This window comes from Amphiprion ocellaris, chromosome 2, assembly GCF_022539595.1.
Source record: "Amphiprion ocellaris isolate individual 3 ecotype Okinawa chromosome 2, ASM2253959v1, whole genome shotgun sequence".
NCBI classification, from domain to species: Eukaryota; Metazoa; Chordata; class Actinopteri; family Pomacentridae; genus Amphiprion; species Amphiprion ocellaris.
The window spans coordinates 18,462,058-18,481,973 of record NC_072767.1 but is presented as its reverse complement, the minus strand read 5'-3'; the positions used below and the strand labels follow the sequence as shown (position 1 = coordinate 18,481,973).

General features: G+C 39.1%; 1 protein-coding gene across 2 annotated transcripts in view; it reads right to left on the bottom strand.

Annotated features, from left to right (window-relative positions):
• Nucleotides 1–19,916, bottom strand: part of LOC111567448 (glypican-5-like) — a 66,716-nt gene that overhangs the window by 20,675 nt on the left and 26,125 nt on the right. Inside the window, exons 8-9 of one of the 2 annotated variants that reach the window (XM_023268588.3) lie at nt 16,634–16,754; nt 5,148–5,277 (exon numbers count right to left, since the gene is read on the bottom strand). In XM_023268588.3, the coding sequence (XP_023124356.2) occupies nt 5,148–5,277; nt 16,634–16,754 (251 nt within the window). Of the gene's footprint in view, nt 1–5,135; nt 5,278–16,633; nt 16,755–19,916 lie in introns of both variants that reach the window. The other variant, XM_023268587.3, reaches the window with a different exon arrangement.

Sequence of the window (19,916 nt, the reverse complement as noted above, 5' to 3'; positions counted from 1 at the left end):
ATCATTTCTAATCTTTTGCCACTGGCTTTGAAATATTGTGGTTTATGAATGAAAATGTTACACAATCAGTTAGCTGGACCTGTCCAGGGTGTCCCCTGCCTCAGGGCGAAGGCAGCTGGGATAGGCTCTAGTCCCCCCACGACCCTAATGACGATTAAGTGGTATATCGAGGATGGATAAATGAATGCTACCATTACACCAACCTATGAAACTTAAACAGCAAGGATTGACCAGTAGGGGTTCTCTACACTTTTTGTTCTACTAGAGATTGTATTTACATTGAGCTGACCACCTAACAGAATCCAACTTGTGCTAAAAAATCTGAGGCCTAAACAAAGTGGCAACCCCTAGGGCGGAAAAAATGAAGCCACTGCAGAAGTTCTTAAAACAGCAGTTCCTTAAACAACCACTTGAGACTGGCTCCACTTTCCTAGAAGAAATATTGTATTTACAGGCTAGTACAAAAAACTGTATTGTATTGTATTTTGAGGTAACTCGCTTAAATGCTGTTTTTTTCTGTGATAATTTGTTTCCATTTTTGACATGTTTCCATTTTTGACATAGGGGGTGAGAACAGGTGTTTTTCTAGCCCATACAACTTTCAAGGCAGCTTTGACAACTAGTGTTAAGACATAAGGTCCTTAGATTAAGAATAAAGTTAAAGAATACTTTCTCTGGAGGTGATTCATCAGCATGGGCAATGTTCTGGTAACCGAATGACCCCTAAGAGGAATTAATCTGACTTAACCAAACCAAAGGCATGGATGTGTCGGGTGAGATGAGGGCGGACAGTCTGTAGGATAACATCCAGAAGTGCTTTACAAAGATGGCTGAGTTCAGGACAAACTTTTGGTTAAGTGGATAAGATCCCAAAAATCTGGAGTATAGGAGTTAGACTTGTAACTCTGTTGTGAGGTTTTAAAGCATCAGTACACAAAGTACAAAACAAAGGGTTTCAAACAAGCAGCAACTCCCGGGGCAAACAATGAAGCAAACACACTGCAACAAAAGCTGCAGTTCCTTGACTAGCCACTTGAGGTTGTCTCTAAAGGTGAGTCATTCCCTGTAGATCTCTATAATAATAAGCCCAACTGTACAGCAGAAGTAAACATGTTCACAGTCCGGTAAACAAAGCTGTGTAAGTCTGTTTGACTAATTTCCCTGTTCATGACAACTGATGGTACATTTTTATATTGAATTCTGCAATTGTATTTAGGATTAAAGTCATGCATAATTCAGGTTGTGGCTACTTTGACAAATGGGCGTCAATGGCTCCATCTTTAAACTCATATTTGGATTAGTCGTGAGTTAGAAGGAGTCAGGCATTGCCAAGATGCAACCACCAGACTGAGCTTCAAAACTACTTGTTAGGAAAGCTATGGATGAACTAATGGAGGATTTATCTGTATTTAAAGATTATTATATTAGTATATTATTATTGTATATAGTTTATATTACCCATATTAACAATAACACAACGCAATAGCTACACTCATTGGCTCTTTTCTAAGTGGAACACAGTCATGACATGTTTGTATGAAAACAACTGACACGGTAAAAGAAGGAAAAAGAGATTTCTCAATAAACTACATTTTAAAATAAACTAACCTAAACTTGATATAAATCCAACTCCATGGACTGAATGATGAACGTACATACAGCACTGATCGGAGTCTTCTGAAAGTGGGGGAGAAGGAAAGACGCAGCAGCCTAGACAGTCAGAGAGTGCAGTACTCTGCCAAGGCTGCTCAGCTGTTGTATCATTTCCAGTGGATAAGCCCGATAAGTCCACAGCAGTCGATTTATAGTAGGATCGCAATCATGTGATCGTCAGCAGGCAGCTGACGTAGTGTTCACTTGTTGTCATAGTTACAGTGATGCCGTGCTGCTATCATGCTATGATACAGAAATCTATAACAAATCCATGGATCCAGACTATAAGCCCCATCACTGCCAAAATCTAATCAGTTGGTCCTTGTGTCATTTCTGACCTTCTCTGAAAATTTCATCCAAATTCATTAGTCTGTTTTTGAGTAATGCTGCTAAAAGACAGACAAATGTACGCCGATCGTCACATAACTCCGCCGCGTTCTTGGGCGGCGTAAATATCCCCCAGTATACATAAAGATATAAAATAACTCTGCTTTTTCCACTTGGTCATCGCATGGTCTGGCTTGGGTCTGCAATCCACCATAAAGTATAAAGCATAATGGACCAGAAAGCGACACTGGAGTTTTACACCACAGCAAGAATACACACTCATGACTCCAGTAATGAGAAGGACAGTGCAGGGATAGTGAATGCGACAATGACATTTGACCCTGTTACGTTCTGCCTTCGGGGACAGAGATGACATCACCAGGGCGACCATGAGGATGACACGACCTCTGATCACGAGTAACAAGGTGCTGAAGCAGAAGAATGAGTCCTGTTTTACTGAATTATGACAATCAATCCCGTGAAGCAAGCACAAGCTGACCTCCAACAATAAAACTTCTGTTCTGTTGCAGCACAATTTCCATCCTAATGAAACTACAGAAAATGGCAACAAACGCTGCTGTTATGACTTTATTGATTTGACCTGAAAACTATTGCCGCGGGTCAGCACCAATATGATCACAGAGACTAAGTCACAAAGCACTTGGGTGTCATGGAAAGTTCCATCACCATAAAGGTGGCCGAGGTCTTCTCATACGCTGACGAGTTAATCAACATATGTGTTTTTCCAGCTAAAGATAGACGTGGGCAGTGAAGCTTTCCACAGCGTATAGATGACGGCAAGGCTGGACTGTTTATCCTACAGGCTTCTGGCTGGAGATTACATCAATACTCACAAAATACTGGATCTGTTTGCACTGTTTGAAAAAAAAAAGGTTGCTTCTGTATGTAAAAGACCCAGTGTAAACCAGCTGATGATTCTAATTAAACCAGACTAAAGCTGTTTTTTGAATACGTTTCTTACTATAAGCCATCGGGTCATCCATAAAAACACTGCCACAGTTAGAAGGACACTGATTAATTTACACAGCAGATGTCTGTTGTGTTTTTGTTTGCACACCTCACTCTAGCTTGAAATGAATAGGGATCTGTTGGAAAAGGGTCATGTACAGGGCAGCAACTGCTGTTTGGAGCACTGACGTCATGCCCTCCTTATTTTGCAGTGTAATTTGCCTTCTTATTATATTAAAATGTAACTTAACACCCACAGAAAATGGTGTTTTTGCATTGCCTTAATGAAGTGTCGAATGTGTACACTTCAGGTTGTCAGTACACTGTGAAAACACTGTCGAGTGTGTTTACACTACAAAAGAGAGCACTTCTGAACAGAAAAAATAATAATGAGAAAATGCGAATTAGGCTTGCTTCGAAGCAAACAAATTAAGCTGCATAGTGTCGCCTAAGGGTGACGGTACAGACAGTAATGAAGAGAGTAAAAGAAGCCACAAGAAAATCAGCTGTTTGCCACCTAAAACACCTTGAAGAAGAAGGTAAAAACAAAACTTGGCCATCGAGAGAAAAATGGAGAGAAGTTTTTAAAAAACATGGAAAGTTGTAATTATCCATTCATGCCTACGGTACTTGTTTAATGCTATCAAGAGACGACCACAATGAAATAAGTGGAATCGGTTTATTGGCCATGGAAGTAAAATGTTCACTATGTCAGAAAAGTTTGACCATCTACCGTTATGTGTCTCATTTTTTTTTTCCAAAAATTAAAAAAAAACACAAAAATCAAGTATTAAAATTGTTTTTTTCTGTCTATTTTGCAGTTTCCATTAACTTTTTCAAATGTGATATTTCTAAATGCACATAAAAATACATTATGGAAGCATGGCTAGTGATGCTGGGTGTGGTCAGTTTTACAACAGATGCTGAACTTTGAACCAGAATGAAAAGCAACTACATTTTTTCAGTCTGTGTTAATTTACTGAATTAAGTAATTTAAGTTTGACACCGTAAATCAACACAGTCCCATTTCGCTTTTTAGAGTTTTTTAATTTTTAACTTGGATTGTTGCTCTGTGAAGTCAAGAACTGAATAATTTGAAGAGAAGTATTTGAGATCTGAATCAAAGTTCTTGTAGTGGCTTAGTGGTAGCATTAGTGGCCACTGTAGGTTCTCCTATAATGTGAGGGTGAAGTGAGCTACCTGACAGCTAAATATGCTAAATGGCAATTATAGAAATTGTTACAAACCTCCACAATGCATAGAACATTTTAGACACAGTCATTTCTCTGCTGTCCCTTTCAAACGCTGAAGTGCCATGTGGAATAGAGCTGCTTTGCTGAGCTTACCCAGAACCAAAAGTTAGTTTGTTTATTAGTACATCACATTTAAGAATCTAAGGACTATACATTACTCTAAACCAGAGCTCTCAGGCTGGTGGCAGCAGTGAAAGAAGAAGCGACCAAAAACACCTTTTAAATCTGTGGGAAACACTGCACTGAAAATATTTCTTACATCAAGGACCAAAAACATTACATTTGGCCAGTAACCTCAACATGGAGCAACTTTATCTCATCAACAATTTAAATCATAGCAAACTTTAACTACATTCACTCTGTGGGATTGCCTCAAGGCTCCTAGGAGTTCCCAGATCTCCCTGTGACACCCATGTATTATGTATAAGCTAAAGCACGACGAATAAGTCAAGAAATAAATGAATAATTATGGCTTGTTTTTCTATTTCTGTTTTTGGGGTGACCTGGTTGTTAGTGCATCCTTTATCCCGGCTGAGAAGGAGAAAAAAAAAGTGCAGAGAGCAGCAGAAAGGGAGAAGGAAAAAGTGAGATAGAGGAAGAGAGAGGGAGGACAGTTGAATCCATCTCAGTACTATCCCTCCCTCTGGGCATTTCCCTGCTGGCACACGATATGTGGCGGCTGCAGCATTTAGAATCTCCACCACGCCAATAAACTAAGTGTGTGCTGCCTTTTATTTATTAATAGTGTGTGTATATATACAGTATGTGCGTGTGTAATGTAGGAATCAGAACCCCTATATTTGCAGAGTGAAAAGACAAGCTTGCAAGAGTGCATCAACTCGTATCCGTATATGTGTGGGCGTATGTTTGCTAATGTTTGTTCCTCTCTTTCTTGCGTGCTTGTCCGTATGTTTGTGTGCACGTGTGACTCACCACTCTCCTCACCAGATGCTTCACAGCCATCTTCATCATCACAGTCGTCTCCGCTGCCTCCATCCGTCTGAGCGCTACCTCCCTCCTCTTCTTCCCCTCTTCCTCTCGCTTTGCTCGCCCAGCCGAGCTCCACTAACAGCTCCTAAAGAAAACACACACACACACACACACACACACACACACACACACACACACACACACACACACACACACACACACACACACACACACACACACACACACACACACACACACACACACACACACACACAAATGTCCAAACACATTACACATGCACTCCTAAGATACACAAAAACTCACATTTACATCTTTAGTCACGCTGGTGGGGTGACTCTGAGGATGGCAGTGTTGGTCAGCTCGTCCACCAGCATTGGATGGAAGTTTGTGACATATTCATGCTCATCAGAGGGCTTATCTTACAAACTTTGGTCACTTCCTTGACTTTTGAGTAAAATGTCACAATGACTAAGGGGATAATTGTGATAAAAATTGTGCACTCTTTAAAGGACTCAGATAAATTTTCAACACTCAGGTAGTACCTGCACTTTTTATTCAGCACTTTCAGCATTTTATTCAACACTTCCATCAGAACCAGATATACTTTGTGTTGAGTTCAAATGAGTAAATCTTATCATGCAAAAAGGTTTATCTAAGAACGTGAACCTGGCAAATATGACCTGCAAAGCATCAGTCTGTGAGCTTGACTGGATGTTGATTGTAGCATTTAGCTCAAAACATTGCTGTGCCTAAGCAAAGACTGTATATTTAATATGGACTGAGCCACTGTGAAGCCACCCACTGGTTTGTGAATTTTGGTTTTAAAGCCATGAGTTTGGCATTTGACCATCAAAATTGTAGTTGTTTTTTTTTTTTTTTTTTAATTGAACAATAATGGGAAGATCTAACTAACAAATAAAGGACATATTGCTCACTGACACAGTAGCGACCCGTCAATCATAAGGTAGCCCCTCTAAAACATACTGTGATTTATCATCTATTTTTCTCTAAATTACAGCATATTTTAATAAATAAACAACATGCTAAATTGAAGGAGACTTCAAAATAGTGATTGGGACTATATAAACTCAATAGGAAAATGTTGACTGAGGTAACAAACAGGGTCATAGACATCTGTGCAATCATTCTGGAGGAGTCATCCCTGCTGATCGTTACAAACAATGCAGGTTTAGGGCAAGTGTGCATTGGCTTCACTCTTAAGATCTGTGTAAGTTTCCTAAGTAAAGTCTCATAGAACTTCAAGCATTGTTGTAGGTTCTAAACTTTTTAAAGTTTTTTGTTGTTTGTTTTTTCCCCCCAATTTTAGGCATATCCCAAACCTCAGAAGGAGTTAGGTTAAGTGCAAAGGAGTATAAGCTTCCACTCACAAATCAACAAACAGAACATTACAAAAAATAACAGCAAAGCTCAGGAGAATACTCTATTTTTATTTCAAGATATTTTTAACTTATCTGTAATTGTGAGATATTAATCTAATAGCTAAAGTACATGTATCCTGGTCAGGTACAGTTTTTTGATGTTATTTCAAAGTGGCTTTGGTGATGTAAGGCTCTATTTCCTGTGACAACAAAGTCCCTTTGAATTGAAGTGAAATTAAATTGAATATAGAGTGCTGTGATAATAGTGAAATGATAATGATACTAAGACAATCAAAGAGGAGAAGTGCTAAAGCTAAAAATAGCCGTAGTTCTGCTGTATTTTTCCAACTTAAACTACAAAATGGCCAGAACAAATACGTATACACAAACACACATAGCGAAATAGGAAAACACACATGTCTAGGTCAGAGTGTACAAAAAAGGGTAATTGAGGTCATGCTGCCTCTGAATGAATCCATATTCTCTCCTACTCAGTTAAGTTACAGTGCGTATGCTGTGCCATGTTACATAATTGTGATCCCAGATAGAAAACTCATGTCTCCTGCAGCTCTACTATTGAGGAAAAAGTTTATAACATCCACTCGAATATTGAGTTTTCACTTTGTTTCAGTCAGTGGTTGTACAATTTGATTATTGCATTCATAACAGGCAACACAAACTTTTGTTCCAAGCAAGAAACCATAAAACAAACCAAACTAAAATTTTAGTTATTAGGTTCTCACCCAAACACAGCGACAGGAACATATAATTGGTTCACAGTATGATAAATGTGTATGGTGAAGAGTCAAGGTAGGTAATATATAAATTCCAGCTGAGGAAGGCGATAAGGCAAACAGCCACCAGTTTTATGGAGGAAAAAGATATATTGTACTGACATTTTATTTTTCTCAAAGATAAAACTTCTATATATACAGCGGGTGTGATGGCACAAAGACTGTGACATCTATTGTAATGATTTATATTACCTTACACTGGTGAAATATGTCTGGAAATTAAATATTACAAAAGGCCAAGCTGAGAGTCAACTGTTCAGGATTTTATAATTGCAAACATCTTTTAAAACTTCATTGTCATGCAGGGAAAGAGTCTCTTGTTGGTAAACAGCCAAAATCTATTTGACTCTCCAGCATTTAAAGATTTTTTGACAATGCCTTGCAAACATAATCTCTTTAACACAAATATAAGGTATGAACTGATACTACATTTAGTGATACATACTGCTTTATATATGCATGTGTGTAACTGGATCAAGGTGAAACAAAGTTATACTGAGTACATCATACATAATATGTGAATAACAACTTGCTATTATGTGAGCATTTTCATTAAACATTAAAAAACGCACATGGTTTGCGAGGTAATTGGTGATGCTCACTCTCTATGTATTAGGCTGAGTAATTTTTTGCTTGGACAGGTGAAAGTGGGAAGCAAACAGAGGGACATCTGGCCTCCACTGCGCTGTAGGTGTGTGGCAGCCATGGAAACAAGGGGAACCAAGGTTGTTATATGACAGCATGTCCGAGGGGACATGGAGACAGACCAGGCACTGTGTGGTGATTCACCATCATGTCATCGGACTGCAAATGAGGGCTGAGGGAGGACAAAAATACATTACAGCAATGTTTCCACCAGGACTGTTTTCTTAGTCATGTGGAAAGTCTAGAATTCAAGCAGAATTTGGGCCATGTGGCATTGAAACTCTCCAGTGAAACCAACAGGCCAACAAATAAAATTATTCAAGGGTGGCTACTCCAGAATGGGCTGTCCAGTCTAATTAATGAGAGGAGGGAAAACTGAGGTGAGGACTTTTGGTCTTAGTTTTTTATTTGCATATAACAAAAATACACAAGTAGCACAGAGAGGTTGGAAGATGAAAGCTGGATAAAATCTAAAGGTAATAAAAGGTAGTTGTATGAATTACTTTGCTTCTATTAGTCCAACAGTGAACACTTTGATTGACAAGTAACTGTTGTTTGGTTTTTAGCAAAATATTAATTACTAACTGTAACATGTTGTACAAATGGTTATATGTGTACAGTGCTACAAAAGGTCCAGATAGGCTTGACTACAGTTCATGAAACAGTGTGTGTGTGCAGCAGAAACCAGCAAAAACTCTCTGTACCACTTACTTACCTTTTGCGAATGACCAAGCAACTGTACTGGTAATTATTTATAATGAGTAGTTCTGCAAAATTCTGAAATAAGTTCAACAAAGCTTTCTAAATCCAATGTTTCTTTCAGGGCAAAGTGTTCAGAAAAGTTTTTCTTTCACAACAGGTCACATTACATCACATAAGGGAGTTGCTGCTGCCTCAGCACACCGTGTAGAAATAGGTGGTAGTTAGTCTAAGTAACTTGGATTTCTGTTAATTACTTTTTCACAATATTTCAACATGGTGAATTATTGTGTGCAGGTTGCAGCCTGTTAGAACTTCGAGTCCACACTTTTCCTAACAAGCTCTAGTGCGTGTGTGTGTGTGTGCTTTGTGCAGGTGGAGAGACTTCACTGCTAAATAGGTAATGAAAAATGTGGTCGCATGCAGCGCTCGTTTTAGATAGGAGGGTTATGTTCCCGAAGATGTGATAGAGTTTCTGGATAGGATGTCTACTCTATAGCTGTGAGAGGCTCGTAGCTGTCGCGGTTCCTGCGGTGCACACGGCTGCTTCAGGTCAACCATCAGCAGCAGGTTCAGCTACCAGCACCAGCAGGAGCAATGATCATCGATCTGTCAAACATTCAGCTCAACCAAAACATGAACTGTGACCTGTGAGTTTTCTTTTAAAATTCTACATTACTCAGGTCTCCCCCACCTCCCTCTCCCATGTGGCACCAAAAAATGTGATATTAATTCATGTAAGATAAGCGAGATATGACCAATACTGGCTGATTCTCAAATGCTAGTTTCTGTGTAAGGTAGCATTAATACTGCTGCCAGTATCAAACAGTCAATATTAGCTGTCTTGTATCCTGATAAGTAATGGCAAACTAGCACTGCAATATAACACAAAGTTATATAAGTTATCAAATGTCAAATAGGAAGACATCCTCCTTGTTCTGCCGTTGGTTACTGTCACACCACTAATTCACTTCTTGCAGAGAGTCTTTATGTATCCAAGTTCTTATCTGTCCCTGCACCCAGCAGCACTATTAAAGCTGTGGTCATATGTGTATGAATACACAATTTCAACCTCTTCAGTGTCAACACTACTGTTACAACCTATTGTTTAACTGGACCTAGCTTTTTTGCCTTCCCTTTGGTGAACCAAGCAGTGATTTCTGAGGCAAGTAAAAAACTCAAAAACTACTCTCATTGTTATTATAGAGCATTATAGACATTTATAAAACTACTTTCTGCTTCATTTTCTCACACATCAATCCCCTGGGGCTGCCGGCCTACAAGTTGCTCTTTAAATTATTATTTTTATCTGCACATGGTAACTACAGACTTCCTGGGAATCAGTGCTGTACATTCTCATAACGTGTGCTTATTAGTGAGCTCTAGAGGTGGTTGTAGGATTCTGTTATGTTTGGACAAGCCAAGATAGCAGTTTCCCTCCTTTTCCAGTCTTTGTGCTAAGCCAAGCTCATTGGCTGCTGCCTGATAGTAGAGGGGCATCAGTTTTCTTATTCAACTCTTGGTAAGAAAGCAATTAAGAGTATTTCTCATTATAGTGAAATCCTTTAAACAAGAAAAGCACTCAGAGAGTGCAGTAGTCAGCCAAGGCTGTACAGTCGTATCATTTCTGACGGCTGAACTCTTGAAAAAATTTGTGGCAGAAATCAAGCCACTATAGAATGTGGCCTTTTAATATGCATGTACGCACAAACAAAATGACCTTGGGTTAGGTACGGATACCGAATCGCATGACCTAAATATGTAGCAGGCGACAGGAATTGATGGGACTCGGAAACACCCCCACAATTTCATCAATTGTTCCTTGTATCATTTCCGACGGGTAAATCCTGATAAGTCCACAGTGGTCAATTTATCATAGGATTGTAGTCATGTGATCGTCAGCAGGCAGTTGATGTAGTGTTCACTTGTTGTCATAGTTACAGTGACACCGTGCTGCTATCTTGCAATGATACAGAAATCTTTAACAAATCCATGGATCCAGACTATACGCCACATCACTGCCAAAATCTAATCAGTTGGTCCTTATGTCATTTCTGACCTTCCCTGAAAATTTCATCCAAATCCGTTAGCCCGTTTGATTAATGTTGCTAACAGACAGACAGACAGACAAATGTACACCGATTGTCACATAACTCAGCTGAGGCTCCGCCTCCTTGCTGGAGAAACAAAATGGAGATAAGTGTCCATCTGTGATTAGACACAAACTCTGATCTCCTCAGTGAAATAAGGATCACTGAATGCTGTCATTGGATCTAATACACTCCAGTGTTTTAATGAAGCCATCCCTGCCCATGCTGTAATCTGCTGTCACTTAATATAAAAAGTAGCTGAGCAGTGGGGGGAGCGCTGCCCTTTTGACACAGGGCAGCCCCCACAGGGTTGATTACACTCAACTTGATTGGCTGAGCATGAACATACAAATTTTAATTGCAAGGATGAACGAGTGGCTACACTAATAGAATCCCATTACACTGCAAAGCCCGTGTGTAACACAAGCCGCTGCTGCAAAGGTCTGATTAACATGTAATACAAATTGGGACAGTGAGAGATAAGAAGAAACGAAGGGAGAGACAGACCTTCAAAACAAGGCTGATGAAATAATTAAAATTCCAGAGATGCTTCTTTGTCCTGTTTCATATTTGCTTCCTGCTCTCATCCTTGTTGTGGGAGTGTGTTAAAGGCACATATGACAGCCATGAATAATAATTAATAAATGGCGAGCATTAATGTGTGCGCCTCCCCCAAAAGAGAAATTACTGGGGCAGCTAGCATGAAAGAAACACAGCCCAGGACCTGAATTTCTAAAGGTGACTCTAAACTTGTTCAAAAGACAAAGCCAGCAGTGTGTTTGTTTATGTGCATTCTCTCAGTTTATCAAAAAGATGGAAGGACTGCACACCCTTTGGAACAGAATATAGTTTGCAATGCAGATGAGCTGTGTTATATCAGACCTTTCTCTTCAGTTCATGTTGTGACCTGTTCATAGTATTGTGATCAATCCCAGCAAGCATGAATTACAGATCCATAAATACTGATCTAACTTTCCTTATCCTCAGCGTATGTTGATCTTAATAGAATCCCATTTAGCATTCACAGAAGCCTGAATGTTCTTTAACTCATGTATGTCCAGGACATGTATGCGTTACGCAGAATTAATGGGCCTGAGAAACCAAATCTCATCCGTAAATGATTACATGGTGCACATGCAGTGTGTGTGTTTGTGCGTGTGGCATGGGGGGGGGATGCTGACTTGGCATTTTCCTCCATGTAAATGCAACGTGATTAATGGACTCACCGCCCGAATTAAACGGAGCACAGAAAGAGCTTCAACAGCAAAAAGAGAAAAATAAACCTTAGCATGTTCCATCCCATGAGTCTCCAGTAACCGTCACCAACACTTAGATTAACAGAATTTATCAGGCTTTCTAGACAAGCTTAAACAAAATGAAAATACTTGCCAGTACATGACATGACATGGTGTCTTTACTCATTTTCAAAGCTAGATTCAGACTTGATGAAAGAGGTTAAGGGGAGACTGTATTGCCCACTGTAACACTGTTTAGATTCTGTTGTTCATTTTATGATACAGTACGAAGGTCCATCTTGTTTCATTCATGGAATTGAAATCGGGATGCTCCGCTCTGAGTGTTGCTGTATTCATGCTGTTTGACTGTGATAGTGAGCTGATGATCACAGGAAATGCTTTTGCTAAATGCGTGTTCCTGGTCACTGACAGGTCGAATATAACAGAGCCCTTTCCTACCTAATTTCATGCTGTTTTAAACAATCTGCACCCACATCAGAAAGCCCAAACAGAGCTCATGTTGACCAAGATAGTTCTTACAGTCCTCACAGAAGTCGATATATATATTGCCTTCGTGGTAGGGGTCAAATGATTCTCAGTTGTACTGGATATGATATTATATTTTTCTTGTTATTGGTATTGTTATGGGGTTTTTTTGTAAATGGATTCCTGATGAAAAATAAATGCATTTACAAATGTGCTATTCTGGCTCTGAAGCAACCACCTCTTTCTATCTGCAGTGAGTGTTCTTTAGCATTCATTAACATCCCACTGCAGGATCTAACTGGATGCACGTTAAGTAATGAACTGCCGTCAACAATGAAGATCAAATGGAGAAAAGTTCTTGTTTAATTAAATTAATCTAATTAATCTCTTTTGAGTAAAACATAATTGAAGGCATGTTGGAGTTAGTGTTATTCTAAATTTTGACACCAAGATTTTAAATTTTACTACAAATGTATATCAGTTCCAAATATCAGCGATAAGTCTACTTGCTTACTAATAATCGGCATTGGAATCCGTGAAAGATGATATTTATCAGCCACTGCTCCCTAGATACAGCATGACCAACTCATTCTCATTCCCAGTGTGTCTGAAAAAGCCATGGAGTCTGAGAGTTATGCATGAGGTGTCCTTTGGTGTTGGTGCCACCCATGTAAATAGTCGATGCTGATAGAAGTACAGGAGGTGTTTTTGGCAGAAAAGAGCTACACAAGAGGGATGGAGGGCTGGTGGTGTTGTAGGAGACTGAAGTTCATGTTCTGTGTCTTTTTTCCAGTTTATTTTCTATTTGCTTTTTTGTTAGGTTTATGCACCTCACAAACCTTGCTTTGGTTTAGGTTTGGGTTAATACACATCAACATTACCCACATAAAGCAACAGTAATAACACTAGCCGAGGACACTCGACTGTGGACTCGTGGCACCATTTTTCTGACATTCTGATTTAGGTCTATCAGACTACCCTGCTGTTGAAAAATTGATGCCACGGGGTATCCAGTGTGTTCAAATGCGATGCCAAAATTTCCTGACAAAGCAGCAGGGTGAGCGGATGTGATGAGTTGGGAGTGAAACCAAGCTTGAATGACCCAGTATAAACCCAGCTGAGAGACATACACTGCTTGAAATCTTATCCCTGGCTTCATCAGCTTCATAAGCTTTAAAGATCAACTCTGACGATTCTTCATTACTGCCAACAGACATCATGTACCCAATCATGAAGTGATCCAAAGTGCTGCTTCTGTAACCAAAGCTGCTACTTCTCAGTGCCATAAAGCTCAATTACTGTCCAAAAACTATTAATGTCACATCAGTGAATCCGAATATTCAGATCTCAAAATAAATATTCGGATACCACCGTCACAACCGAATATTCGGATATTCGGGTCCAGCCCTAATTTATTCATGTTTGAATAATATTTGATGAGGTGAAGAATGGAGAGAGAAAGCTGGTGACTATTCCCCGCTCTTTCACTTTATTATATTGCACTTTGCTAGAAAAAAAACCATATTCATAGACGTATTTTAAAGATTTATATCTTAGGAGCAGTGGGTAGAATTTGAGAACTTAGAGAGTGTTGAGAGAGAGAAAGACTAACAGTGTTGGTTTTGGTCTCATATTAGTTTTGCTTGATAATAACAAAGAATACAAATCATTGCCAGGTTAATCCTTTACTGGTGAGCAAACCATGTACTTCTTCCAGCATGTCTGACTGTCTCTACAGGCTCCACAGCCACATGGTCCTCAGCACAAATAATGAATCATCATTATGAGTAACATTCATGTATCATTTTGTGGGATCATATTCATATGATTTTATGAATCCACCATGCAAATCGTATCACCACATTACCATACTGTGCAGAGCTTTGAAAGTGCTGCATAAATCTAGTTTAATTGTTGAATGAATTAATTTATTATTGCATGTTATTATCTACATCTGTTTGGAGTGCTGACATTTAAGTTTATTGGCTTAAGCAGTGCTTCACAGGCGAGGTGATAACAGATGATTGAGAGCCAGATGAACACGAGGACACTTCACACCCCCAGAGACACAGACAACCTGAGACCTGAGGCTGGCTTTAGAAACTGATGTATCACACCTACATTACACCTTCGACTGACACAAAGAGGTTTCACTACAATGCAGCCAAAGATCAAACTAACAATAGGATCATTATTTAGACATGGAGATGAGCAGTCGTCTAAGAACAGAAAGTATCATTCCTGCAGAATGCGTTAAGAACAACCACCTTCATATGTCTTGGTGTTGTGGCTGAGGTTAGCGGAGGAGATATGAATGTTCAGCAGAACAGTTATGAAATCTTCCACACATTTCTCTGTTTACTCTGACGTAACATTTACATAAATGCTTATGTTCTCCAATGTACATGTTCACAGCGGAGGCTTCTGCAAAGCCTGCATAATGAGATAAATAAATAGCCTACCTAGGGCGGCAGCTAATGATTCCTTTCATCATCAATTAATCTGTTGACACAAGTAATCATTTAATTGTGTTATTTATGCGTTTAAAATGTCTGCAATAAATTGCCATGGCTTAGGAAAATGTAATTAAACATCTTGTTATATCTGTCAGTACTATTAAAGTAAACTAGAATCATCTACTATGTGGCATTTTTGAATGAAAAATGGCTAAAATTAGTAGTTGTAGATTATCGGACAGAAAATCTGCTCATTGAAAAATCCACAAATTGTTGTAGCTCTAAACCAACCTCAATGCAAAAATATGTCAAAGTTTGACTTAAGCCTACAGACAACAAGAAAAATACACTGTTTCAGTTGTATACATAAGGGATGACCAACCCAAAACCTTAAATTACAAATAATGTTACTGTGGGCACTTAAACCATTTCCTACAGAGCAAACAAGCATGAATTGTTGTCTTTTTTAATATTTTTTTAATGTGTTGCGAGAAAAAGGGAGAGAAAGGCCCGACAATACAGCGTTTCATCTTCACTGTAAATTTCATAGAGATTCCAGTTCAGATTATTTTTCAAGGTACTTTCTCAAGATACTTTGCCATTTAAAAAAAAAAATATCAGTGAAATTCTAACTGAAGCACGAGTTAAAAAGGTCACAGAAAGCATTAATATTCATGAAAGTTCTGTGCCAGTTTGGATAGTAGTTGTTCAGACATCATATAACATCTTCAGGCCCTGCTGAATACTATTCATCTTAAAGGAAGAGTCTGCATAGCCACTAATCTAATATACTTTAGTGAAATTCAGTTAGTATTTTATCACGAGCCCACCAGCTGCTAATTACGTGTGTGCAGAGGAAAAAACAATCAGTTTTTTGTACATACCTGAGGCTCTGTAAATGAGATAAAAACAAAGAGGCTTGGACCAATCAAGTGGCAACCTCTAGAGCTGAAAAATTAAGACAACATTTAAGTGCCAAAAACTGCAATTCCTCGAACAACCACTTTGAGATCGGCTCCAAAACAGAGTCAATTCCCATAAAGCCCCATGTTAAGATGCCCAACTTTACAGCTGAAATCAACATGTTTACAGCCTGGTACAAAAGTAGTTTTGGTCTCTAAAGCGTATTTGTGTGTTCGCGACAACTGTAGGGTGATGAATTTTTATACATTTCACCTATATTAAATATATTTAGGCTTGAGGTTATGCATAACAAAAGGCTTTATCTGACAGGTGATTACCACCTCTGCTCATTTTTAAATTAGCTGGACGTTAGGAGGAGTCCGGCACTGCCAAGATGGCGACAACCAGAGCCACCACACTGAGCTTTAGAATGGCATTTTGGAAGGCCTGTGGGTCATGGCACAGAGGGTTCCGCTATCTTTATATACAGTCTATGGGACTGAGCCACACAACGCTATTCTAGCATGTCCTGTACATATTTGTGTTTATGCACAGTACCAAAAGAAAGATGGCAGCTGGAGCACGAGTCATGATAAATACAGCGCATTAACTATCTCAATATACCTGCTAGCTAAATATCAACCATATTTCTTCTGAATCACAGAATCCACCTTTAACATTAATGTTTGAATATACGTAATATTATCACGAGAATCAGAAGTTAGGAGAACCATGTGTGCTAGCTTTTATTTTTTTCTTCAGACATCTTTATAAGTGAGCATGTGATGACTACCTGTGTTAGCTGTTCCAACTTCTGTTTCGCCGCCTTCAGGACAGGATCTGTATTACGGACGGTCATTTCTGGATTCTCCTTCTGGGCTTTTAGAGTGCTGCCAACCACACGACCTGCATAACTAAAGAAAGACAGAACATAAGAAAGACATACAGTACTTCCTGTCCCAATTTGTTAGTGAGTGAGTTTCTCTCCTGCCCCAGTTTCCCCACAGTCACTATACCAGTGTGTTCAGTCAGGGTGCAGTGATTCATTTCATGACAGTACACACACACACACACACACACACACACACACACACACACACACACACACACACACACACACACACACACACACACACACACACACACACACACACACACACACACACACACACACACACACACACACACACACATTGGCAAATTAGTTCGTTTCTGACAAAAAAGAAACAGAGAAGACAAATCTTTTGTTCAAGCAGTCGAGTTACTGTTTACATTAACCAATTAACTGGTGACATGAGATCAGTTTTGGGCAGACCCATCTTTATGATAATCCCCTAGTTAAAGCCAGAGATATTTTATTAAATACAGATTGACTGTTGATAGCCACTGCTTTTAGTGGTTTTCAACAATGCAGTAAAATGATAGAAACCTTAAACACAAAAAGAGTAGTTCATTGACATTTTTATACTTACAGTAAGTCATTGTATCGTTGCTCTCCTCCATTGGTTGCACTGTCAGTTATAAATTATTTGGGAAAATGGAGTTGTACATGAAAATCATACAATATTAATCTAAAATTTACTATTACTTCACCAGGACTATCTGCTGTATTATAGTTCCAGAAGCAATAACTAAAAGTGTAAGTGATTTACTTTTACAGAGCAACATGACAAATGTATGTTTTTGAAATGGGGCATTTGATAGTAAAACATTTTAATAACTAGATTTTTTGCAACTACTTGAATGTAAGGACTCTACACTGAACATTTTTAAAGTCATGAATTAGTTGGAGTAGCCCGAAAGAAGAAAATTCATCACTGAGCGTGATCTTTGATCATCTCGCTTATTGATGGCTCCTTCTGTAGTGGGCTGTAAGCAAGTATCACATCATTTCAGCTGTGTGGGGTGTCGGGGTGGGTGGATCAAAAGGAAGATGAAGTGGGAGAAAAGCAAAAGAGAAGAAACAAAAGTTCATGAGTCACATTTTCCCATGTTCCAAACCAGCTTTGCTAGCTAATACAATCAGCCACCAACTCAGTAACCACTCAGAGTACACACCCTCGAAAACAGAAACACTCTCTGGCTATGGCAACGAAGGGAAAAGGATTGTGGGAACCAAAGAGCAGAGACATGGTGGATGACTCTAAAATGACTTGACTGATGCCAAGAGCCAAGCAGTGGTGAGGACCCTATCCTCTGGAGCCATGCTGATCCTGCTGGTCTGGGATCAGATCCCAGCAGAAGCTTCACACAGCGTATGAAGCCTTTAATTAAGCTTTTCAGATTAATGTTTTATTCTCACACAGATCGTGTTTTAATGCACATATGCTTCCAGATAAGATCATCTATTACTAAAGGTCTTTTTTAAAACAAAAACTTAATGTTCTGAGGCCTCACTCACAAAGCAGGTTCTGCCTGATCTGAATTTGTTTGGCTTCATTATGCCTGACATCAATCTGTGATAATTTGCATTACAAAAATGCTTAAGAACTGTTTCTGTGAAGTATGATTTTCCTTTTCTGCTCTGAGCAAGTTCACATTAAACAGGCAGCCAGTTGCATATAATGTGTCGAGATCTAGAGCTGCATGTTTAATTGAAGACAGGATGAGACTACACATCCACATGGGAAAATCAGGCCATTAGAGAGGCAAAATAATATGATGCAGTGGGAAAACCAATACATCACACAAGCCGATGTAATAAATATCATCAATAGAAATGAAACTGAATAGAATAAATTATTATATTTGCAGACTTTTTCTACATATGCAGCAGCCTCTTACCAAATAATTACTTCTGTTTCCCAGTGAGATACTTTATAATAGTGTTGCTGTTTCTTCTGCCATTGCAGGGAAGATTCCTGGAGAAAAGAACTGCACTGTAAATGCTAAACATAATGGCTACAGGAAAAGAATGACTGATGAAGGTCTGTGTGGCTCACTGTATGAATTAATGGGACCTATTTTTCAGTGTGTGAACATTTTTCACATTTTAAGGGTCTGCACTGGCCTTAATTGGTATGAAGAACATACTTTATACTCATAAAATGGTCATCTTATCGAGTCTTTCATAAAACACCTCATGTTTCTGCATTGTTAAAGAAAGAGCAAGAGGCTACAATCAACTAATCGCCGATGGAAATGCTGCGACAGAATCTCAGCTGGTGAGCTTGCTGTCTAATATATATAAGCTGGAACAGTGTTTACGTTCTCTTAAATCCTTTGATCTTAACAGGTAGCTGTATAAGACAAAGTGTTCAGGACTGACCAATCCAGATAACTCGGGATAAGCCTAAAGTTAGCAGGGTAATCCATTAATCTTCCTTTATAGGACAAAACACATCTCATACCTTTTTCTGTATTGCTGCACAAACAAAGGAAACATTTTAAACATTGTCACCATGGAAACTACTTACATTGATTGCTAAGATGCACCAGTGAGCAAAAAACGATCACAAGGCGCATCCCTGCTAATCTGTGTATATTCACAGAATTGAATTCTGCTTTTTAAAGTATGGCTGGGTTTGTGAGAGTGTGCTTGACAGAAACAGGATATGGTGGTACATGAATCGACATGCCCGAAACAAAGTGAGTCTATATAATAACAGGATACTGGTCTTAATGTAAATGCATTAACACACACGACAAAAGGCAAAACAAACCCTCTGAAATGTCTTCTAAAATCGAAGGCAGCAGAAGGAGGAAAATATGAGAGGAAAGAGGAAGAGGAGAAGGGCAGGAAAGAAGGCGGGTGATGAGCGAGGATGAGGAAAAAGAAGAGCTAAAAGCTCAATTAAAAACCACAGATTTTCTCCATGGGGAAATCCCAAGATTCCTCAGACTCCAGCAAAGATTTTAGGGATCAGTGTCAACACCACACATCCAGTGCATCTGTTATTGTCAACTCCTCACAAATACTGTGGCTTATTTCATGTTTTCTTTCATCTTCGTTAAAGCTAGGAATGTTATTTATTGGTAACAATGCAGCCAAGAGTGACAGGCAGCTGATCTGACCTTTATTTATCCAAGGTTGGCTGAGCCTGTTATTATTTCACTGCAGCACCTCGTTTAGAGTT